Source organism: Bactrocera tryoni, chromosome 5 (genome assembly GCF_016617805.1).
Source record: "Bactrocera tryoni isolate S06 chromosome 5, CSIRO_BtryS06_freeze2, whole genome shotgun sequence".
NCBI lineage: Eukaryota > Metazoa > Arthropoda > Insecta > Diptera > Tephritidae > Bactrocera > Bactrocera tryoni.
The window spans coordinates 78,558,561-78,582,879 of record NC_052503.1 but is presented as its reverse complement, the minus strand read 5'-3'; the positions used below and the strand labels follow the sequence as shown (position 1 = coordinate 78,582,879).

The 24,319-nt window shown below is 38.3% G+C and overlaps 5 protein-coding genes across 6 annotated transcripts; 1 reads left to right on the top strand and 4 right to left on the bottom strand.

The window, feature by feature from the left end:
- The first annotated feature begins 1,282 nt into the window (after positions 1-1,282).
- LOC120779032 lies at positions 1,283-7,399 on the top strand. Its single transcript, XM_040111154.1, has 3 exons — positions 1,283-5,014; positions 5,166-6,015; positions 6,734-7,399. The coding sequence occupies exons 1-3, from the start codon at positions 1,283-1,285 to the stop codon at positions 7,315-7,317; spliced, it is 5,166 nt and encodes a 1,721-aa protein (XP_039967088.1). The 3' UTR covers positions 7,318-7,399.
- A 162-nt stretch (positions 7,400-7,561) lies between these two features.
- Positions 7,562-9,036, bottom strand: LOC120778693 (28S ribosomal protein S31, mitochondrial). Its single transcript, XM_040110648.1, has 3 exons — positions 8,907-9,036; positions 8,348-8,842; positions 7,562-8,271 (listed from the first exon to the last, which is right to left on the bottom strand). The coding sequence occupies exons 1-3, from the start codon at positions 8,942-8,944 to the stop codon at positions 7,620-7,622; spliced, it is 1,185 nt and encodes a 394-aa protein (XP_039966582.1). The 5' UTR covers positions 8,945-9,036; the 3' UTR covers positions 7,562-7,619.
- A 603-nt stretch (positions 9,037-9,639) lies between these two features.
- Positions 9,640-12,547, bottom strand: LOC120779101 (glutaminyl-peptide cyclotransferase). Of its 2 annotated transcripts, none has more exons than XM_040111267.1 (2): positions 12,280-12,547; positions 9,640-10,630 (listed from the first exon to the last, which is right to left on the bottom strand). In XM_040111267.1, exons 1-2 carry the CDS (start codon positions 12,412-12,414, stop codon positions 9,683-9,685), a joined length of 1,083 nt encoding a protein of 360 aa, XP_039967201.1. In that variant the 5' UTR covers positions 12,415-12,547; the 3' UTR covers positions 9,640-9,682. The 2 variants fall into 2 exon arrangements, with proteins under 2 accessions (XP_039967201.1, XP_039967202.1); XM_040111268.1 differs by lacking the exon at positions 12,280-12,547 and adding an exon at positions 10,721-11,140.
- A 346-nt stretch (positions 12,548-12,893) lies between these two features.
- On the bottom strand, positions 12,894-13,534 carry LOC120779104 (vacuolar ATPase assembly integral membrane protein VMA21 homolog). Its single transcript, XM_040111275.1, has 2 exons — positions 13,388-13,534; positions 12,894-13,321 (listed from the first exon to the last, which is right to left on the bottom strand). Exons 1-2 carry the CDS (start codon positions 13,439-13,441, stop codon positions 13,070-13,072), a joined length of 306 nt encoding a protein of 101 aa, XP_039967209.1. The 5' UTR covers positions 13,442-13,534; the 3' UTR covers positions 12,894-13,069.
- Positions 13,535-14,642: 1,108 nt separating this feature from the next.
- Positions 14,643-23,508, bottom strand: LOC120779100 (homeobox protein SIX6). The gene is made up of 4 exons (XM_040111266.1): positions 23,349-23,508; positions 19,691-20,055; positions 19,083-19,600; positions 14,643-14,985 (listed from the first exon to the last, which is right to left on the bottom strand). Exons 1-4 carry the CDS (start codon positions 23,506-23,508, stop codon positions 14,880-14,882), a joined length of 1,149 nt encoding a protein of 382 aa, XP_039967200.1. The 3' UTR covers positions 14,643-14,879.
- Positions 23,509-24,319: the final 811 nt, after the last annotated feature.

Below are 24,319 nucleotides of genomic sequence, written 5' to 3'. Positions count from 1 at the left end.
AAACTGGATTTTCATCGATCAGTTTGTAATGCAGCTATATGCTATAGTCGTCCGATCTAAATAATTTGCTCGGAGACTGTATTATAATCTGTGCAAAACTTTTCCATATAAGAACTTAACCTTGAGCGTTCAGTTTGTATGGCAGATGTATGCTATAGTGGTGCAATATCGGGCGATGAGACAAATTATCAGCTTCTTGGAGCTAGTGGGACGTCTATAAAACTTTATATCAATATCTCAAACATTTTGTGTTAGATTGTGGAGGGATGCCAAAGGAAAAACTCAGGTAGCTGGATATCAGCTATCGACAAAAACCTTGAACCAATCACAAGGCAGCTTAAGTATTTTATTTATATTTCCGTTATTTCATCTCGATGTCTTTGATGTATTAGATCCGAGATTTTTTTGCTTTGATCTCGCAAAATCAGGACATTACGATTTGCTCTGGATAAGAAGGACCTTACAACTTCCCATTCCGAAATTATTGAGACTGAGTTACCTGTCTTAACAAGCTCATCAGGCTTACAGTTTCCTGCAATACCGCTATTGCCTTGTGGTGATAGAGATAAGGTGTCTAGCCATTCTTTCACACAGCCAACAAACTCTAATATCGCTGACCTACTAGTGTGTGAGGATTCCAAAGTGCCTTTTCAGCGCCTTTCACAATTGCGTAGAACATTATAGGCTTAATTATGGTTTCATAAAAGAACTAGCTAATGTGAGAAGTTCCACCTTTTGCCAATGGCTCTCTTCATACTAAGATACACCTGAGTTAGCTCGTACACGGTATTCAGAAATTTTCCCTCAACCATTAAAGCTACATTACCGACTTCCTTGAGCTTTTCCAGAAGATCACGAACAACCATGATCCAGAAAAGTGGCGAGAGGACTCTCCCTTATGGGATGCCTCTACTCCAATTCCGTTGCACCCGCGGACTGAGAGACTAGTTCGCGTATCTACAGACATACAGACATGTACACATGCTAAATCGACTCAGCTCGTCACGCTGAATATTTTTTATGGGTTTCCGACTTTTCCTTATTGGTGTTACAAACTTCGTGGCAAACTTAACATTATGTTTGTGTTCGAAAACACATTCAATCCAAAGTGAAACATGTGATAAATATACAAATTAAAAAAGTGTGCCACATTTCCTTCATCTTTCATAATCAGAAGTGACAAATAGTGGAGAAAGAAAATTTTAAATTTTCTATATTGAATTCAAATTTATAAGAATACCTTTACATAAATATACTATATATTTTATATTAAATAATAAGAATGCCAACATTGAGGAAATCCAACTACTACAATCAGCCGAAGCCATCGGTGCAAGAGATTAAATTAAGCACTCACAGCACTAAATCTAATACGAGTGTTCGAGAAGAACTTGTGAAAAAACGTTCAACAACCACTAAACCCTCGACACGTGCAACTAAATCTCCGTACGAAGTATGTGATTCCACACAGAATTTACTCAAGGATAGATCAGACATCAGGACTGCGGATAAACGCGCAGACAAAACCAAACCATACATTCATGTACCGATTATTCAACTGCGTTTGTCAGAAGAAGAATCCCAAACCTCCACACCACCACCGAAACAACGAGGCTACGATTTTACCAGCTCGACCAACTCACATTTTGATGGTTGGCTGGTAGCGGCACCGAAGAAATTCAAACGCACCTGTTCGAGCACGCCAACTTCGTCGAAGCGTAAAAGCAGCTCGCTGAGCATACAAACTACGCCACTACCTAAGCTATCGGATGAGAATTTAGTCACATCACAGGAAATGGTCGACACGCAACACAAAGAGTCCGGCGCTAAACGCATGGTTTTTCGCGGACCCGAGTGGAAGAAACCATGTCGCGAGAGCGTTGTGGCCGGCGCACCGAAACCATTTATCGGCGCTTGTCCATTGAATTTCGAAGAGTTTGCCAAATTATCACGTACACGTCAGAAATTCTTCCTTACACAAGATCCACGTAAGAAATACTGTTTGGTAAATCCACAGGCTTTGCGCACGAAAGCGTTTTCGGAAAAACGTGAATTCAATATATTGACAAAAACCGTTAAATATGCGGACAATGTTTGCGGTGAGACGCAATCGCAATCGTCAGAGTCCTTCATATGCGATCAAATCGATTTAGAGAATCCCATGCAGCTGGACTTTCAAGGACTTGATTATCGCAAAACCTATCAGGCCGACGAGCAGGATATACAAAATCAGAGTCTCTATCGCAGCATCATGCGGTATATGGAGCGACGACGCGTCAAGCAGGAGACACAGGACAAAGTTGAGGAGGAGCTGCAGAATGAGCGTCTAGCAGTGCCGCAATGCTTTGATGTGCCCGATCGTACGCAGCACGAGGATGTGCCAAGCAGTGAGCCGCCAGTACCGTTTTGCAAACTTTTTCGTTCAGCCGACAAACCATATAATCAACAAAAAATTGAAGAAGAGAATCGTAATCGACGTAATCGTTATAAGAATCTTTATTTAGAACGCAAAGAATTGGCAGAAGAAGCAGACAGAGCAAGAGAGGCGCAACATAAAATTAATGAGGAGCTCAAGCCCACAATGTTAGCCATGCAACATTTTACTGAAGTTTTGAACAGCATAAATGCCGCGTGTGATCCGCAAATTAAGATAGAAGCGCTGCAGCGTAAGCCGCCGAAGCCAGCGACAACATATCCGCATACAATGCGCGAGACCAAACAATTCAAAAAGAAGTTAAAAGCGCAAAACCGCATCAAACGCGATAATGCGCTTGTTAAAAAGGAGTATTATCTAGAGAATTTCGGCAAGTTGAAGGACTATCCGGAAGCGAAAATCGAGCTGAGCAGCGATACGCCAAGGCATGTCAGTGAGAGTCCCGAGCTGAGCGAACAGTCCAGTGACGACGAAGACGATATCAAAGTGGGCAAACATGGCAGCAACTACCAGCTGCGCGGCTTCCACTTCAAATTGGGCAAAAGCCTGCGCGGCAAGCGACACCAGACAGAAAAAACCGGCGGTACGCGCAAGGAAAAAACATGTAAAACACGCGAAGACTGGCTAGCGGAGTTAGTGCAAAAGAAGGAGGTGGTAAAAATGGATATTGAAGAGGGCATAACGAAACTGCGCGGCCCAGATGATCCGCTACTCAAGATTTTTCAGCCACAATTCGGCTACAAGCTACCTCAAATAAAGAGCAGTGCCGTACGGGAGTTTATCGAGAAGCGTCTGGGACGTCACTACGATCGTGATTTACGTAAAAAGTTTAAAATGGTGCGACCACGACTGGAGTACCCAATGAAGAAGTTCAATCTGATACATTTTCTTTACACCGACCATGTGCACGACTTGAGCAATTTCAAAGCGCAACATGCAATACTGGATAAAACCGAACTAATGAAATTGAATACCACGCTGGAATACATGGCTGCCAAGGAGAATATTAAGAAGCAAAAGATGGCCAAGATTAAAGAGAAACGTCTCAAATTGCTGGGTATACCATGTCATGAGGTGAAAAAATCGAGCTTGCAAACGAAATGCGAACAATCGGATACGGGTACAGATTCCGAATGGGTACCAACACCGGAGCCGGAGTTGGTCGATCAGGAAGAGGAGAATATACGTGCGCGCCTAGCTAAAAGCGTGGCGCTGCCATTAGCTATGCGTGGTAACATGCCTGCGCCCAAACATCGCGAAACCACAATACGTCGCCATCCGCGTAAGCCGCGTGACTATTTCGGTGAGCGTGTGCCTTCGCAACTATTCGATAAAACTGTAGCCGAAGTGCACAAGCCGCATTTATTGAAGCTAAAAACAGACGATGTGCATTTCAGTAATTTGCGCGAGGTGCCAAATCGTGAGTATTCGAAAATCTTCGAAGCACGTCACCATCACGATCACTGGAATCATATGCAACAAAAACTGGTAGATGTCCACTATCAGCCGAAAATTATCAAAGCCGAAGCGACCAAAGGTAAAAGCAAGGAGGATCACGTGCTTATGGAGAATTTTCGTATGGCACAACCGCCATGTAATCAATACGTTGGTATGGATTTGACCATAGCGAAATGCGATACCAAAGCATTGCTTGCCGACTATATGCAAAACACTCGTAAACAATTTACCACCGATAAGACTTTGCGTATCAAAGATTTGTGTCAGTCAAAGGATGTTTACTTTCATAGTCGACCACGCAGCGAAATAGAGGCGCTCAATTTTCCGGGTAGAAAAGAGTACCTCGATTTTTTACATGAAGTACGTAAGGCACTTTATGAAACCAAAGTCAGCGAAGAGCAGGGACAAAAGCTAGCGGTGGATCGTGAAGAAATCATACAAGACATTGAAGAGGATCTCAAGAGTATTGAATCGTGTTTGACATCGCTCAGCAGTTCGGTCTGCACGAATCTAACTAATGACAGCGGCAGCTTTTTACTCATGGAGGGGAAAACGAAAATTCCACTCGATTATATACGCAAATCAGTGGTGCCATTTGAGCCGATGAACCGTTGTCGCTTCAAGCTCGAGCCGCTCGATATCGAAGCAGAGGAAAATAATCCCTTTAAAGTACTGCCATTTACCGGGCAGGGCAAGGCACAGAATGAGCTTAATGCCGCCAAAGATAGTTTCTTCACATTCAATACACGTCTACAAAATGGTTTGCGTTTGCGCCTCGAGGTGCCGGTGGAGGATGTACGTCAGAAACTAATTGGTCGCGGTCCGCACAAGTATCGCAGTGTTGTGACGACAGATATCGACGAGAACTATGTGGATGAATTGAAAAATCGACCGCCCGTGAAGATGTTCAGTTTCAAAACGGGCAGCTCATTTATTAAGGACGCCTTGCGTTTGAAATTCGAGTCTATGCTTATACAAGGTCAAATAGTACGCACCAAAATCTATGATCGTCTCAACGAGCATCATTGGGAGAATATGATGCGCTTGAAGTCGCTATACGAAAAGCTATTCGCCAAATGGGAAAAACGCGAATATGAATCGGCTATGTCGGTGGTGCATCAGGTTGGTAGATTTCACTGGCTCAAGACCAAAGAATCAACACCGTTGTATTGATTACTAATTATACGATTTAGGGAAACTTAAAATTTTTTCGGATTAACGCTATGAGTTCCTGAATTATACTTCCCCATAACTACCATAACTTTTTTCTTAGGTGAAAACATATTACGGTCGTACAGACGCTCTAAAGCGCGAATTTCGTGAATTGGAACGCCAACAAATTGTACTCAATATGGATATCGTTTTTATTGAGGGTCATTGGATACGTCGTATTATGTTGCAGAACTTTCATTATCTATTGGGCGATTCTGAGTGGCGTTACGAAAATGATTGGATCCATCGTATAGAAAAAGTTTCACAGCGTGGTTCCGAATGTGATGAAGATGAAGAGTACGGTGAGGAAGAAGAAGATGGTGAAGAAGGCGAAGGTTGTACCAAGACAACTATTGAATTGGAGAATTTTGAAGAGTCTATAATGAAACGGAACACCGTAAACATACGTAAGCGTGATAAAGATGACGCATGGGCGATTAAGAGTTACTACGAGGATGTCTATATGCAGAATTTACATCCGATATTGATTGTATTCCCCAATGCAGATAGTTTTATGCGCGGCATAGAGAATTTAAAAATTAAAACCTTCGTCTTGCTACTCGAAATGCATTTCACGCTATCCATACACACCGAACTGCAGAGCCGTTTGGAAACGTTTGAAGTTTGGTGTTTGGAGGATTTGCGTGAGAAACAATCGTATGTGTCGCGTAAATGCGCCAAGCTATATTTTATGTCCGATCGTGCGACGGATATGAAGCTACGCACATTGGATTTTCTATCGGAACCGGTTGAAAGTTCCTTCAATGATGAAGCGTTTATCAAACATCGCGCGGTCATTATAGAAGTGTGGCGTGAAATAGTTCCTGAAAATATGCGCAGCGGTGGTGGGGACGATCTCGAGCCATTGGAAATGGTTGCCATGATTTCGGAAGTTGCAATGGAGCTAATATGTAAGTGCTGAGAATTTTAAATAGGCTCATTATAAAAGGCTCGACTGGAAGGTTGAGGAGGACTAGACTTCAATAATGTACAATAAAACTAGAGACACTGGTCTTTTTACGTTCTAGCGATAGACCTCTAGACAAAGCCTAAGCGTTGATCAACTACAAACTCTTGTAAGATACTTTTAACTTAGTGTAGAACGCTGGAGATGGATTAAATTACTTGCTCGCATTATGCCGCAATCCCAGTACTTCTTTGCGGTCAATGTTCTATAGGTGTGCCGCGGTAAGCCTGAAAATTTTGTCGGGCGCTTTGTAGAGTTTTAAAAGTTTTTTCGATCAGTTCTTTTGTTTGGGTTATTTAGGTACCACAACAGACCTGCGTACTTAGCCATCCAAGTGGCATTCGTTTTTTGGATCGATCTGTTAACCTAATCTATTTAGGTTTTACAATAAACCGGCGTTGTCAGTTGTCCAAGTGGATGCGTTTTTTACCGTCCTTTTAACCTCATCTATTTAGGTAGATATAGTCCGGTGTTCTCAGCTTCCAAGTGGGATTCGTTTTTGGTTCGAGCTTTTAACCTAACCTAATCTAAGGGTCTAGACAGTTAGACTTTGCGAACGATTACTATTATTATTACATATGGTGTTAGAGTTTAGTGTGCCACACATCTTGATTATAGCTGCAAGCTTGTACTTCATGACAATCCCTCCATTATGTTTCCAGCTAAATTCGAATCGATACCGGTTGAGGAAAGTCGTCGCATTGAGGCACAATTGCGTCGTCGTCGTGCTTATGATCGTAAAATCTCTCGACAAGCTTATTTGGTAGAGAAACGCATCGAGAGTGAAATGAAAAAAGTGCGTCGCAATTTAGAGCCACCCTATGTGAAGCCGAAGCGTAAAGGCAAATTACCACGTATTATTATCAAAAAGAAAGAAAAGAAAATCTCATTCAAGGAGCAACGCGTCACCGAGCATACGAAATTTTTCTTCCGTGCCTTTCACGATGAGGGTGATGTTATGCAATTGCATGATGCGCGCGATAGTATTGGTGTAATGGACACCATACAAGAGCAAATTGTGCCATTTTATTTTGATCATTTCCTTAAACTGAATGGCTACACACCAAATTACAATTTCAAAACCAATGTGGAATTACGTGACGGACCTGAAGCTTCACGTGTGGCATTGCGTTCGCTGGTGCCTGAAATATTGGAGAAACTTGATAAATGGGAGCTTGTACGTAAGCGCATTATGGACGACAACATACAACGCAATCCAAGAATGTATGAAAATGTGCAATTCTGAATAGTTGGCATTCTGTTATAAAATATACACACTAAACCACTTATATTTTTGTACTTGTTATGTATGTATGCTTTTCAATAGATTTCTGTCCAAAAACAAATTCAAAATATGATAATACGATAATTGGCTTTGAAAATACATATGAATAATATATGATATATCTCCCTTACAATATACATATGTATATGCAAAACCTTTGCATAATACTGTTTTTTTGTTGGAAAATAATTTTCAAAATTTGGCATCATTTTGTGAAAACATTCTATATTTATTTGCACATAACATACAACTAGCCAATTAGCTTATGAACTCAGCTTTTTCTGTTCTCCACTTGCGCCTGGCTTCTTCTCTTGGCTAATCAAATCTTTGAGTATATCCTTTTTCGCCTCAAAGTAGTCACGATACCACAGTATGTGCTCTTTCTTCTCTTTTGCTGTTATGTATGGATTCTTTGAAAGACCGACACACACTAGTTCCATATAATGACGTATGGGCCCTTTTTCTGGACACCATGGCTCTAAGTGTTGATCCAGAAAGATATGCTCAGAGAAGTCTACATTCGCTTCCTCACTTAGGTCCTGCTCATTGTCAATTGGAAAACGCCAAACTTTTCCTTGCTCCGTCCATAATGCTAACTTTTCGAAATAATTTGCGGGCGGATGTGTTACCAACAGTTTTAGTTCATTTTTATGTAGATGTGCCCAGGTGGTGAGTATATCGGGTACATCGCGAAGTTCTGCAGCATTTTTGAAAATGCCCAGCGGCTCGGATCCAAATAAGTTAACACTGCCTGTATAGGTTGCTGCTTCACGTTTACGTTCTTTACGCACACTTTGTTGATCTTGTTGCCGGTGTGGTTTACTTTTTGCCGCAATAGAGCGACGCACAAATTCACCACGTGTTAACTCTTTTGGTGGCTGTGAGCGATCAATTTTCATACCCACAATCAATTCACTGTTGTTAGAGTGGATATCAATAAAAATTATAGACAAAAATTAGAAATAAACAGATATGTATATTGATCACTTACCTTAGACTTAATTCTGAACTCGCATTATTTGATGCAGCATCGTTCGATTTGTTAATATCTTTCTCTTCTTGATTATGGCCTAGTAGTTTCGCAAGCAATTCCGATTCTATTTGCTGGTTTTGCTCACCATCTCCAGCTAGAGAAGCCACACGTTTTGCGGCAACAAAAATATCTTTCGTCTCAGTTTCTTTTTTAGATTCTTCTTTTCGTTTTTTATGTGCATCACCTGGTCGTGGTAATGTTACATTGTTATTTTTATTTGCTAATGAATAATTATTCTCTGTTGGCATGCTAGACAGCAAACGGTTCAGGCGTGTGATAGCCGGTTCTTCAGTAGATTCCACTTCAGCCTTATTAGGTGTAGCTGTATGTTGAATTTCAGCTTTTTTCACATCTTTACTCTTTTTTTGTTTTGATTTTGGTTCCTTTTCGTCGTCGGATGAATCGTAATCTTTGCTGTAATTGCGTGCGCCGGCTATACGAGATACCAACACTCTGTGGACGCAAAATAAAAGGTTTATGTAATTACTGCTATGCTGTTTCCACTCTAGACACTTACCGTATACTTAGTGATGATGTTCTACTCAGCATAATCATTATTTTTAAATGTTTTAATTAATTTGTTATTAAAACTCTAAAGAATTAATGGAACCAGAAGCAATAGGTTACAACATCGATTGCACCGAAACGTCAAAAAACATATGGTACTGTTCTAGTGTTGCGGAATAAGCGCCGCTGGTGACGTTCAAATTTTTCGTAGTTTGCCGATGAGTATTTAATGTTATCGGCTTTATAAACAGCGCTATCGGCAAATTTCCTTCAAAAACAATTAGCGCATGAGTAACTTTAATGTTAAAAAATAATATTTAAGAATTGATAACATTAATAGAAAAAAACACATATTTTAATGTTTTATAGTCATACAACTTTATAATAAAATATACAATTTAACTTTCCATATACAATAGCTAATTTTCTTAGTACTATTAATTTACAAATGAACTTTTATTTTTAATCAGGTTTAGCTATTAATGCTTGGCAAAGCTTTCAATAATTATTAAAATGCACTTGTATACAATATATGTATGTATATAAATACAAAGTACGCTAGGCTGATACATTTGTAAAAGCAATATAGCATTTTATATAGGATACATATTTTCTGTTTTTAAGTCAATTTGTACATAAGTTTGTCAGTTCCATTTTCCAGAAGCTTGTGGTCATTTATTACAATGAAAATAGTCGTAATTTCAGCAGCCAGATAGTATATCACGTTGATTATTCTTACATTCTACGTAAGTACTCTTTGCTTTGTACCTCTTGCTTTCTCAGAATTCACTTCTCATCAGTTGCGCTTTGCAAGTATTCCATGATAAATAAGCGGAGTATTAATGAGATATTTTCCGTTGCGATATAGTCAATTATGGAATTGTTGTCATCTTTCGTATGCCAAACAGTGGGGAACGGTAGCGGTATTAGATGCAATATGGGAACATTTCGTCTTAAGAAAGGCAGATGGTCATCTTCAACCATTGATGAACGTAATGTATTTGGTTGAAAATAACGATTCGGGTATTGACGCGATACACCGCTACTTATATACCGTTGCAACATATTTAAATCCGAAAGACGCTCTTCCAACGATACCAAACGCGAATACCAACCTTCTGTATTGGGGAAAAAACTGTAAAAGGTTGGATCCGCCGAACCAATTAAATCCAATAGCACCAACATATCCAAACGGTTTAAGGTGCCGTCCTCCTCCCATAGCTTGGCTAAGTGACGTGAACCGTAAATTGAATCATTTGGTCCCCATTCCTTGAAAGCTTCTTCGCCATCGAAAAATATAAACATTAAGCTTAGTTTTGTCTTACGGAATTGTTCAAGCGCCGTTTGTAAAACGTGTGCCATATTCAGTAGCATGGCACATGGCACTGCGGAGTCTGTTGCGCCAATAAATTCAAAATCTTCAAAATACTTGCTATCATAATGACATGCAAACACTAAATAACGCTCAGCATCTGGATTGAGTTTTGCTATGATATTATGAAAATGCAATTTTCCCAAAATAGGCGCTGTGTCATGGAATTTATCATATTCAACGGACCAATTAAGTTCACGCAAATTACTCGTTATATAGTCTCGTGCTTGCGTGTGTCCGGTTGTGCCAACAACTCGCGGAATAAGTAAATTATTGGTAACTTTTCGTAAGTGTGGTACATCCGAGAGTGGAGCGTAGGCCAAAAATTTTTCATGTGATAGTTCCTCAGTGCGGTATGTTAACTGAAAGTTATAGAAATTTAATTTAATGACTGGTTAATTCTTATAAAAAGACAAACATGTTTGTAATTAGAACAGTTCACACTTGAATACCTCATTCCGTCCAACAGCAAAGCCATCTTGAGAATCTTTGCTGGCAAATACGCTAACACTAAGAATGATGAGTATTGCAAAATATGCATTTAACAAGCACATATTGCAACTTCCTAACAGGCGATCCGTAACTCACAGAGAATCCAGCTATATTGACATCTGACACGAAAGCAAATCAACTGCTGAGCTGCTGGTTTATAAACATATGAATGCAACGGCAACTGTTGCTTTGCTTATATGAAACCAACAATTTGTTTGTTGACACAGGTGTGTTTTTTTTGTATATAGGTGAGATAGGTTTTGCTTGCCTCACTAAAGAATAATAAGTTTTACATAACCACTCTTTTATGAATTATTAATTTATGACAGCACACGGAATAGCAATGATTGGTTTTTATCCAGCATACAGTTCAACAAGTTGGAGGAGGGGGTGGGTAATGTTTTATCACAACTAGTGATGTGCAAAATCGTTAGTGGCGATAGTCTCGTTATGAAATTTTCGTAATCCCTCTTTATTGCATGTAATTCTATACATACTCTTATATACATATAATAATATTTAAAATAATTGAATTAAATTTAATTCAATATTTCTAATGGCAGTTATGCAGTGTATTTAATCTTTTCCAAAACTTCTGTTACAAGCTCTCAAACAATTCAACATTGATCAATAAATCTTGCACAGTTTCTATTGGTTTTGAAGACGCTTCTTGAAACAAATATTTTTGCAGTTATGAACCCAGAAATATTTCTTTCTAGCCATTGGCAAGTACTTTTTGCTTTGTATGCAGACACAGAATCTTATTGGAAGTTCTAATGCTCTCCATTAAAGAGAGTATTGCTTAACAGCTTCACGACATTTTCTAAACCATCTTATTGATACACTTGCAGCAGTATTAACCCCATTTTCAAAACTTATTCAAAACGAAAACTTTTTTCGCTGTAAAATGTACATTATACTTTCATGACCGCTGACAGCTCCCCACTGAAGATGCCGTTGCATCTGCTGAGCCTTATTTGACCGACAGTAGGTTTTCATGTGTAGATCATCTATAATAAGCTTTGACATTAATATGGTCAATATACCCATATCCCTTTAAGATGATAAGTTTTAACCATAATAAAAAATAACACTATTTTTTTTTGCTTTTACCCACGCTGTAAACTTTATAACACAACTTATGGCTAGACAAAGTATAATCGATACTTATTTAGCACCACTTGCAGTAAATTTCATAAACATATGTTTACAAACATCGCTGGCTAGTTAACAAATCAGCGCTTCATTATTATATTTTTTTTAAGTTTATTCCTATGTACGTGATTCAAGCATACAATAAAAAAATTTAATGTAGTAGAATTTAAAGTTTTTAAACAATTAACACATCATATCAGTTTCATATACAACTTTGTCAACACTACGATCAGCTGCTTATCAATTGCTTATCAAAATTAATGAATTACCTGTCTATCAACTCATAAATTATGTAGGTAACTATGCTTTTAATAAGTTCGCTTTTTATGGAAAATTAACTATGTAGCGTGAGTTATTCACTTACCAACTCATCCACCTCAAAACAAGCACCTAGATTATAGATTTTGGGGCGCTCTAGCACACCAATTGCATTGCCCAATTGTTTAAGCCATTGGTTGTATAAGCGTAAATGTTGACCACGCCAAGAGATAAACTTCATCGCAATTGGAATTGGTGTGTGTGTGTGTTGAAGAAGCAGTTGTTAATTAACACATTTATTATTTATGTTTAAATTATAACTATTTATTTACACACGGAAGGAAAGGCGTAAACGGTACTAAAATGTGCCTTTGTAAAATGTCAGATTATACAAACAACGGTGACGGCTGTGATTCGTATGTATGAGCATGCTTGCGTATTTGTGTGTGTGTGAAAGTAGAAGTTCTGTTGAAGTGAAAGTATAAATAGGTATATAGTACTCTATGCAGGAATTTTGATAAACATTAGAGAAACGCCTTTTGAAAATATTAAAAGGTATTAAATTTTAATTATCTTATAGTTTTTTTTAATTTTTTATTATTTACAACTATTTTTATTTTACATTTATGGTCATACATAACATGTTTTGTAAATTTTGTAAATGTTTGTACGCAGTTTTAAACAATTTATTTATATTGAACAATTTAAAACACGCATACATGAATGTAGGAAAATTCTTATAGTATTTGTTATAAAAATGTCTATCTGTGCATTTACATTTAAAGTATACTTATGGTAATACCCAAATTGAGTCACATGTTTTTCGGCGAAGAATCCGTAGCTTACAGCACACTTTTCTGATCGATCACTTTTAATTATGCTTACAGTTTTTGTCATTAGTCGATTTTTTTGTATGACTCCGTGTGCTGACTGCCCCCAAAATATGCTTTATATATGTACAAGCCCAACGCCAAATGTAACGCTACAACTGCGCCAACCGCAGAATAAATATTGGTGGTAACCTCAGACATTGTGAAAAAGCGTTCCAGCACAGTAGATTTAAGCAAGAAAAATGTTGCGACAGGCAGGAACACGATTAGCGAACAATAGAAGAACACCACTTTGAATGCACTATAGTCTTTGGAATCCTGTATACAAATTTATGTTAATTTTTCGTAATGAGTTAGATTCTAAGTATTTGTGAGTTAACTGACATTTATTTGTTGCTGTGTGCGTCCGCCCGCATTGTTACCCTTTTTGTTGGCCATTATTTATAATAAACAATTTACTTTAATTAAACTTTTTGTAGTAACTTCAACAAATTTCACCGGCCAATGGTTTTTGATGTTGCTTTTGTAAACTTTTTCTTTCGACACAGCTGTCAAATTGAAAAAACGTCACGTGATGACATTTCACCGGTTCTGTTTATAACGAGCGCAGGGTTGCTTCCATACAATTTGTATACCCTTTATCTTTGGAAATATTTAAAACTTCAGTGAAGAATTAAATTGGGCTGAAGGAACACGAAGTGACAAAAAATTGACTTAGTTTAATACAAAAAATCTTTGCTCTTGCTTTAAAAAAGGCTCTCTGTGAACCCATACAATCAAAGCTTAAAAGAATTTTCTATACACTTGTTGTTGGTTTTGTTGTAGCGGCATAAAACATTTCTGAAGTAATTTCGAAGCATGGTGCCGAGTTGGCAGTACATGGCCGGATAAAAACTCGGCTCCGTTCCGGTTACTTAGACTTTGGCTGGGATGGCCTTCAGTACCTTTGGCGAAAGACTGTTAAATGTTTCAATGGATTCATGACGCATTAACCGCATTTTTCGGTTTCGAAAGCAAAATAAAGTCACAGAGAGCTAAACCTGGCGAATACGGTGACTGATCGATGTCGCTTGTTTTGCGTTTGGTCAAAAACTCAGTCGCAATCATGATATTACCTGACGACGCTTTATCGTGGTGAGAAAAATGTATGTATTTTTACCTTGATTTTTGGTTTTTTCGATTACGGTTCATTGTTGAAGCTCCATTCGCTAAATTGTTGGATACAGTTTCGACGTCATATTCATAAACCCACTCTCTCTCTCTCTCTCTAGTAACGACAAACACAAATTAACACTTACCGATCCAAACGGGGTTAGATCGCCGAAAGAACAGCCCTTGGTCGGATGAAATCCGAGTCAATTCCGGTGCGTAGAACCGGCTGTCGTGGGAATCGTTCATACTTCTCATAAACCCACTACTCGTCGCCAGTATTGATGCGTTTGATGAATTTAGAGTCCTCAGCTACGTTGTTGCTACGGATACAGGTCTTTCGGCACAAGTTTAGTATTGACACGCTGCATACCCAAAACATTAACCGAAATGTCTTGAGTCGTTTCATAAGAAATGTTGAAACCCCCCACTATCTCTGTAAAGAGTTCAGTTGAATAATAAAATTAATAGTTAAATAACATCCACATTTTTACTTTCTCTCCTTTATGTTTTTAAATGTATTGCCACGTTTTTAAATTCTCCACAAACAAGCATACATATTTAATTTTCTTTAACACTAACTTACATCTATAAACAATTTATGCTAGTTCGCCATTTTCAATGGACTTTACTACTATATATACAATGTTTACTTTCCATTAATAATTTTCAAATGTGCGTTTTCTTATGAAAACAATGAAGTTACTTAAAATTGTAAGATCTTATGCTATTGAGTGTTAAATATGGATTCCGGATAGTAACTGGGCGCATTGAACATACGAGGGAAACCATTCGCATCCAATTGTTGAACAGGCAGGACAGACATGATATCACTAAAAAGACAAAACAAATAAAAAATAAACATAAAAAAAAACATTTTACAAAGAATTTAATGATGATCATATAAAGCAAATATGTATTTGAATTTCGTGAGCTGTAAATGGTCACATAAATAAAAAAACTGGCGAATAAGCTATGTTGAAGCTCTCTAGTTGAATTTCTTAGGCAAGCATTCCTTTTGTGACCACTGCTTGACGTTAATTTTCCGAGAAATTAAAATTTTTTCAGAAAACGTCTTCTATGAACGTGTTTTATATGCGAAATATCGAAAAAAATATGTTCAGCCGACTTAAAAAAATTTTTAAGAGCCTCTTACATCTCTCTAACTCAAGCACGACCTTTTTCGGTTAGGCTAAGTTGTAAACAAGCTTATATTAGTGAGATCACAAATAATCTCACTTAGACAGGTTGAGACGCTTGTCCGTTGTGATGCCCAGAACTCTTAAGTACGTATCAAAAAGACCGTCGTAAATCTACAAACCGCTACAAAGCGCCTAGGGCCAGCCACAAGTTTAATAAGCTGAGTAATATCTACTCCAGCCAATTCGCCGGATTCGTAGAAAGTATGGCAACCGAGATGTTTCAACCTTGGTCTGGCGAAAGCTTGACATTGAAGGAGAAAGTGTCTAGCCATTTCCACAGCATCAACTCCCTGCGCTCTGGCCCATAATTCAGAGTTTTGCCCGATCTCGTAGATCTGAGTTCCGTCTGTAACTTTCAGGGCTGTTTTTAAATAATATAAAGAGAAAAATAACTCGTCTAACTGTTTTGGCTTCTCAAATAAAAAAGTTTTCCATACAAGGACTTGAGTTAGATCGATTAGTTTGTATGTCAGCTATATGTTATAGTGGTCCGATATCAGCGGTTCCAAAGAATGAGTAGCTTCGTGGAGAGAAGACTAACAGAGAGACTAGTCGTTTATACTTATAAAGATCCGATGTTTTCTTTCTGGGTGTTAGAAGCTTCGTGGCAAAATTATTATAACTGTTCCGGTTATAGAAATGCTTATTGCGCTTCCCAGGAATTAAATTATATTATTATTAAATAAAACATAAATTTATTGTCCAATAAATCTGTAAAATGTCCTACTGTATCTTAAAATATAAACTCAAATTTTTTTTTGGCCACACTGTACTTTATAGTCAACTAAAAAATTGTACCAAATGCAATGCTTTAATGCAATGCTTTAATGCAAAACATGCGTGAAAAGTATAATTTCGTGTTGACACCCCACTGTGCGATCTTGTGCGTAGCACTGCAAGCTGCAATCCTGGCACATGCGCTGCGCATGCGCACACTTGAGTATGTGTACACGTATGCGACGTTTCATTGCTAAGGCAATTACAAAGAAAATGCAATAACTTCTGGCGACTTAAAGTCTAAAAATATTAAAAAATAAGAAATAAGCAAAGTGCATTTCGCCCGCCAGCGAACCGCAGCGGCGCAACGATGCAAATGGCCACATAAAACACGCTCAAGTGCTAAATGTGTAAATTGAATTTACGCAGCCGCCGGACAACAACAACGCAACTAGCTATGTACACGTATGTAAATCACAACAGGAAATAGTACGTGTCCCGCTACACATGCGCAACACATCTACATACATATGTCGTATGCGTATGCTTTTTTTGTTGTATTTTTCTGTTTAACGGTCAGCTTAATTTAATGATTTTTAATGCCAATTTGGTTCGATTGAATTTTCCGCATTAAGTTGCTAGCGGACTAGCACTTGCCATTCATCGACTCCCACTCCGGTACACATGTATGCGTGTTGTTGTGTGTGTGTGTTTTATGAGTTAAAGGGAAACCACTTGGCGTATACGCCCTTCTAAAAAGTCAAGTGGCTGCCCGCTGTGACTTTTGACGCACTATACATACATACATGCATACATCTACATATGTTTGTATCATAAAGGCTCTGCTCCATTCAGTGCATAGTTTTTCTTTAAATTTTTGTAATGTGAGACCTTCTCGAGCACGCTCCGTCTTTCGTTTTTTCTTTGTTGTTCTATTATGTAAATTGGTACGCGCTCCTTATTGAAGCACACATGTCGATTTGTAAGAATAAATGGCGAGTGTAATAGGCGATTTTTGAGACATTCATGGACTTTTCTTGTTTTTAGCGATCAAACCAAGAGAACCTGCGTAGAAAATAAAATGAACTAAAACACTAAAATTTGATCAAAATGAGTTCTGCTTCGTTTTGTTGTGTAAATAATCTTATGCCATTTATGATTTGAACCAAATGTCTATCATGGCTCGGTTTGCATAAGTATCTCGACGCGTTTTTGCCCATTTCCGATTATCCGATGAAGCATTTAGGCTGGAATTTCGACTTAGTTTGGTTCTATGAGTTACAGGTCTTCATCCCCACTGTCCTCACCATCCTGTCCCTTCAGCCCATCCAGGAGCTTCTGTGTGGAGGGTAGCACCTCTTCCCGCTCGCTAAGAGACACATTTAGTTTCCCTTCTTAGACAGTGCCAGTAGCAACATGCTTGACTGGGTTGATGCCGAAATGAGTGGGTTCATGGTCCACTAGCACCCTGCTGTTCCTGGCTGTTCTTCTGCGCCGACGTTTTAGGCTTCCCCAGGGCCTCATAACTACGGCAATGAATCTATAGTTCAGCCGGAATCCCTGCTGACGGATAAATTTGTAAGACTCATCATCAATAGGTATATTGAGTCTCCATCCAGTGGTTTCAACGCTGCTCCCAACTATCTTCCAAGCCGAGGTATTGATACCCTCGTTTTGGTTCCTGATAAAACCAAGTGCGAACTCATAGAATCGTGATGTGCATAGGTGGTATCTCTTCACCCCTCTTACCGTATAGGACTGGGCCTTTCCATCCTTCCAGCTTCGGAGTGATCTCCGCTAGCCAGGTGGTCGTCTTTTCGTCCTTACAGTCAACTCAACCATGTTATGAGTCGGTGTTTCCGCACACCCGTAAGTCTCATCCATGATGTTATCCTGTAACGCAGTAAGCTCCTCTGACACCAAAACCTCCGCCGGGTAGTTGCGGGGCAATACTGCCATCCGTATGCCTTCTAAGGCCTCCGAATGTTTTTATTGTCCCGCTATCCCCGGAGGAGTATTTGGAGCGCAGCGTTGTTCTCTGACCGCTTGTGGTTGGTTCGTCCAAGCCTCTTAGATCTCGGCATGTTGCAGTTAGTTGATGTTGTTATGTTTTTTTTTTTTGTAAGAGTCAAAAGCCTTCTTGACGCGGTAAAGCTACCATTACTTCCCAAAGTGACCCAGTGTTGGAAAGGCTTTGTTTGAATACAGCTGAACTTACCTCGTGGCTGCACATCATCCAATGGTTACGGGAGTCGCATAACACCCTGGACTAGAAGGCAAGAGCCATATTAGTCCAAGGTGCATTCTCCTCATATGAATGCCATCAAACCGACGACATTTCGGCAATAGCAGCCAATATTTTACGGTCTTTAGAACCTAATTGAACAGTAATTAAGTACTTGAGATTTAATTAGAAAGTGGAGCGAGAAGAAATATTCAACAAATAAGCCAACCCGTTAGGATCATCCACGTAGCTCAAAAATGTAGAGTGAACTCCATGAACTGCTTTTAAAAGCTTGGAATGTCGATCTAGCCTAGAAAATCCTCAAATCACATTCTTTGTAAGGTGTAAAGAATCGATTACAAATTTAATTTGTTGAGATGTAAAAGTTAGGAAGGTCAAAAACCTGTATCAACATTTTATTCAACGAGGATCACCACAAAATGAGCAAAATTTCATGTATTAGAGCAACAATGAACCTCAATTGAAACCTCAAAACACCCAGTATACTTCTAAGGTTGCTGAACGAACACCTCCATTAACAAGATATGGAAATGTTGCTCGTCACCTCCCGACGACTCATTGTTGGTAGGTCGAAAAATGTTTGGACAGAAAGAGATTTCCATTTCCTACTCAGGAATAGCGGTTAAAAAGACATTAAGGTCAAACATACAACTATCATATGGATGGTGTAAGATTCAATGCTTCGAGCAAATCCCCCTCAGACCTCACACTAATGCTCTACATGCATATTACTTAAACGTACACTTTTCACTTAGCAAATACTCACGGTCTTTGTTGCGGTGTTCGATCACGCTGTCTTCGATTTTTGAACCAATTAGACACTTGTGTCAGTGTTAGACCGGTTTTCTCCGATAACGTTTTCTTCTCATCCGGCGTTGGATAACGATTTGTCATATAGCAATCTTTTAAAGCATTTCGGCTTTTCTCTTTGAAACAGTAAACGGTTTCCTCGCCATCCCAAATGGTTTTCGGCAATGGATACTTTTTGCGCAGACGATATTTATCGACCGCGCCTAATGGACGTCCGCGCACTTTCTCTGCTTCCTTGTAATGCGCTTGAAACCATAGATTCTGCAAGTCCACATGAAATTTCACTGAGAAGCAATGCGTTTCCAAGAGATTGTAGAGTTCATGAAATTGTCCACGATGATAGGCGACAAGTGCGCGAGCACGCAACACGCTCTCGTTCGTCTTGAAAAGTTCACTGGCGGGTAGGCTGCACAGAAAGGTGGTTAACTTCTCGATATCGCCCTTCTGCTGCAGTGCTTCACACATGCATTGTATCTGTAAAATGCGAGAAAAATATTAATATCAAACATATGTATGTCATAGTGCGAGTAATTTTTGTACTACGCAAAATTAATTGACACCCACCTGATCTGTGGTGAATTGCAAAAATTTGCGATCCAATTGAAATCCACCCGTTAAACCATGTGTTGTTATACCGGAAATCAGTTGACTGCCGCCATTCAAACCCACTGCACCTGGGCGATTAATGCTGTTGATTGCTTCACTGTTGAGTGTTGTTTTTGTATTACCATTATGATCACCAATACCGTTTTCATATATAATACCATTCAGCGCGGGATAAAGCGGTGAGCCCGCAGCGGTGGGCGGTGGTGACTTGTCATAATCAATACTTATATCGCAGAATCTTCGTTCGATGTCTTTGTCACTCGCATAGGCGGGGAACTTATCGAAGTGTAACACAGTTTTGCAGGAGATATTGCCGCGATAATCTGAAATTAGATAATAAGAAGATTAGTAATTAGTGGTAGAAGTAAACCCTCACTTTAACTCAGCTTTTAACTATATAAAACATTTTACGTTGAGGTCTTAAATTGAAAGCGTACAAAATACTGCTTGTGCAAGAACTGGACCGGCTGGACCTTCCCAAGCGACATCGCTACGCTCTGTAAGCGCTTGAAAAGTTTAAAGAAGATTCGACATTTTCGAGCCAAATTTTGTTCACCGATGATGCCCATTTCTGGCTCGATGTGTATGTAAACAAGAAAAATTGCCGCATTTGGGACATCAAGAGATTCAAGAGCTGCTATCTCATCCCGAAAAAACAACGGTTTGGTGTAGTTTGCCAGTGGCATCATCGATAGATATTTCTTCAAAAATTACGCCGGTCAATGGCGACCGTTATTGCGCCATGCTATTTGAAGCTCATGATCAATCAATGGATTTTTTGAGAGACACTTCTGTCAGCAAATAATTTCACGTTTTGGGCCGGTCGATTGGCCACCAAGTTCATGCGATATCACAGGGTTAGAATTTTTCTTGTGAGTATATGTGAAGTCTAAAGTCTATGCGGATAATCCCGCTTCGATTCGGCTTTTGGAGCAAAACATCACGCGGGTCATTCGCCAGTTACCAGTCGAAATGCTCGAACGAGTCATGAAAAATTGAACTCAACGGATGGACCATCTGAGACGGCCAACATTTGAAAGAGATAATCTTCAAAAAATAAATATCAAAGAATGTTCTTTCGAATATTCTCCAATAAATTTGAAGTTTCTATGTTTTTCTTTAAAAAAGTAAGGAACCTCGATAAGCATGTTTTATCAAGATTTTCAAAAAGTATTTCCTTTTATGCTACAACAACTAAAATAAATTGTATACGAGATTATTTTTGAAAATGAACGAAATAATCGCGAAAAAAAATTATTCAAGCCCAGCACTTATCAAACTGATTGGTCGCTTCAAGCTCTCAATTCGAAAAATTACCATTTCATATAATACTATATATAGTACATACTATATGTATATTGTATTTAAATAAGCAATGCTCCACTTATTATGTAAGTATGTAAAATTTGTATGTATGTATGTATATAATACATGCAATAACAGTAAATTCTCATAAATGTTTCGTTGGTTTTTTGGATTATGTTACTTTATAATGTTCTATGCTCAAGTTGTTATTGTTATTTGTCTGTATGTATATGGTACATACATATATGTGTGTAATTCAATGCTTGAGAAATGCGCATTCTAAGCTAAATTTTCCCTGTCGCTCTTTACAGTTTATCCTTATTTTTTGTATGGGGTCCGAGTTTTCATGTTTAATTTATTGGAAATAAAAATTTCTAGAGCTTGAAGTATTTTTAGCTGAAGGATGGCTCAAAAATAGAATTTTACACATACATACATACATATGTTAAAACTATCTAATCGCTTTATATAATTTATAAATATGTACAATGGCCTTCCTCTGATAGTTCATTGAACAATTTTATGAAATTGTACTACATAGAAGATAGAAATAAAAACCCAAAAACTTTGTTATTTGAGTCCGCATACATTTTCAGATCACGTGGAAAAAGAGTTAATACAAAAGTCGTAGACCTTTTCATAACCGAAAACTCTACCATATAAATTTTTTCTATAGGAACCGTAGTGTTGCAGAAAATAAAAACAAATTCCCACCTCTTCCTGTTCCGTAAATTATTTTTCCGTTATAAGATAACAAAGAATTTATCTTTCGTTTCCAATCAGTTCTATTCCATTATAAGGTATGTTGCCTTCAAAAATTATCTATCCTAGTCTATTCGTCATACTCATCACTTGTATGACTGAAGTCCCTAAAGATATAATAAAACAAGAGTATAAAGTCAAAACGATTTGGGTTCCTGACTGTAAAAAAAAGTCAAGTTCCAGCTTCGCAAGGACTATTGGACAAAGACGTCTGATAACATGATTATTTTCACTCTCAAAGCAGGTATTGGATCTTAAACCATCTCGCCCCGTTCTTTCTAATCACAAGTTCCGCCAGTTTAGCTAGTAAACTTGAAGTGATGGACTGTCAAAATTTCCTATAAATGCTGGATGTATGTGCATACCATATGCTGACTGGAAAATGTTCTTTTAGTTCTGGAGTAAAGTTATTCTTTTTGTTTCGTGGGTATATGATAATGGCTTTATGAGGATATCCAACTGAATTCAAAATGTGTTAAAAAAAAATTGCTGTGTCAGTTTTATCAAAAACACAAGCCTACGAGTGGTACAAAGCCTTCAAAAACGTTCGAGAGGTCGTTGAAGACATACCTCGTTCTGCACGACCTGTGACCCTTCAACCGATGAAAATAATAAAAAAGTGAAGAATATGATGCTTGAAAACCGTGACATGTGTTAGAGAGATGGCAAGAGGCCTCGACATTTCTCGCGAATCCTTTCGAATGATTTTGGTGGATATTTCGGGTATGAAACGCGTTCTTGCTCAACTCGTCGTGATAAAACTGATTTTTTTTCAAAAAGAGTGCGGTAAACAAGACTCTTTGGACATGCTTGATCGTGCGAATTACGATCCCACATTTGTGGAGAGCATTATAACTGCCGATGTGACATGGGTTTATGTGCTCGACATGTAAACAAGTCAACAATCATCGGAATGGAAAAAGTAACACCGCTCATTGCTTTTTTCGTTATTCGTGGTTTGGTGTATCATGAAGATACTGAGGGTCCGACGACCGTAGGAGTTGGCCGTATTGTGGCGTCTGCATTAATTGCCGGCATAAATTGTGGAAGAGTGGTATCCACGACCGTATTTACCAGATTTGGCTTCGTGTGATTTTTTTTGTTCCCCCAACTGAAATTTCCGCTCCGTGAAACCCGCTTTCAATCGATCAAGGAGCTGAACGCCATCCCAAAAAGTGCTTATGAAAAGCAGTTCGAGCACTGGAAATTTTGTTGGTATAAGTGTATTACATTTGGTAGGTATCAGTTTGAAGGCGACAAAATAAATATTGCTGAATAATTAATATTTTTTAATTTTAAATATTTAAGTTTTATTTACAAATTCCGGGTAGTTTTAACAATGCATGTAGGTACGTGAATTTTGTTTTGTTAGTCTGGGTCTATTTTGATCAAGGGTACTTCTTTTGACATGATTGCAGATTTTTATTATGAAAATTTTTAATCCAATAATTCCAATTAATTATTAAAATAACCAACAGGTACTCTTGTTGACCATAATTTTTTTTGTTTATTACTTTTTATCATTTTAATTTTTATATTGATTTCTTACTTGAATTTGGTATATAAAGACTACCATATTGCACTGGTGAATGCATATTATCCTGCATAACTGTCGAATTGTCTGAGGATGTGCCGCCGGAACTTGTGGAATCTATATCACCAACGTGTAGCGATGATGAAAGTGTTGTATCCATATTCTTGTCAAACATTGGTCAACAATGTGCAGCGTTTATGCACACACTATAGATTTATATAATTTGTAAACACTTGTTTTTTTTTCTATATATTGCTGTATAGTGTTTTTGAAACCACATAAAGTTGTATTGAAATGTAATTTGCTTGCACTCAAACACTAATGGCACATATTAATATTTAATTCATTTTTTAATTTTTTGTATAATTTTTTAAATTTTTTACTCAAATTCCAATTCACACAACTGCTTGCAAATGATTTAAAATTCTTGTAATCAATAGTTTTTTCACACGCTCGTTACACTGTGCCGCATATCGTCTACAAAGCTACCGCTACGTTTTGTGGTTCAAAAAGAACTGATACAAAAAAGTCAAAAGCGCATTTTTTGAGCAAGAATTTCCTGTCCGTTGCTGTAGTTGGATTGGTTTGCCATGCACACATTAATGAATGGTGGTGGCTGGTGGAATTGGTGAATGAGCGCAGTGTTTGTTCGTAGTGCGCCTGCAAGTCTTTCATAGTGTGGGTGTGTGCTCAGCACACACTCAAACGAACGCATACCAATGCAAGGCAACATTTTGCTGCTCGCGAAACGAATTGAGATTGGAACGTGTGTTCTTATTGCGTGCACTGTACGGTATAAGGGGTTGTTTTGGTTTCATTATCCTTGAGAGGCGTTGCCAATGTGGCAAGCGCGCCATTTTGATTTATTACTGAGTTTCTTTTTACTGTTTTTTGATTTTTTTTGGTTAGAAAAACAAGTTTTTTAATTAAAATAAAGAAACTTTATTTTGCATGCAGCTCAAAAACTAACGTAATTTAATGTAGAA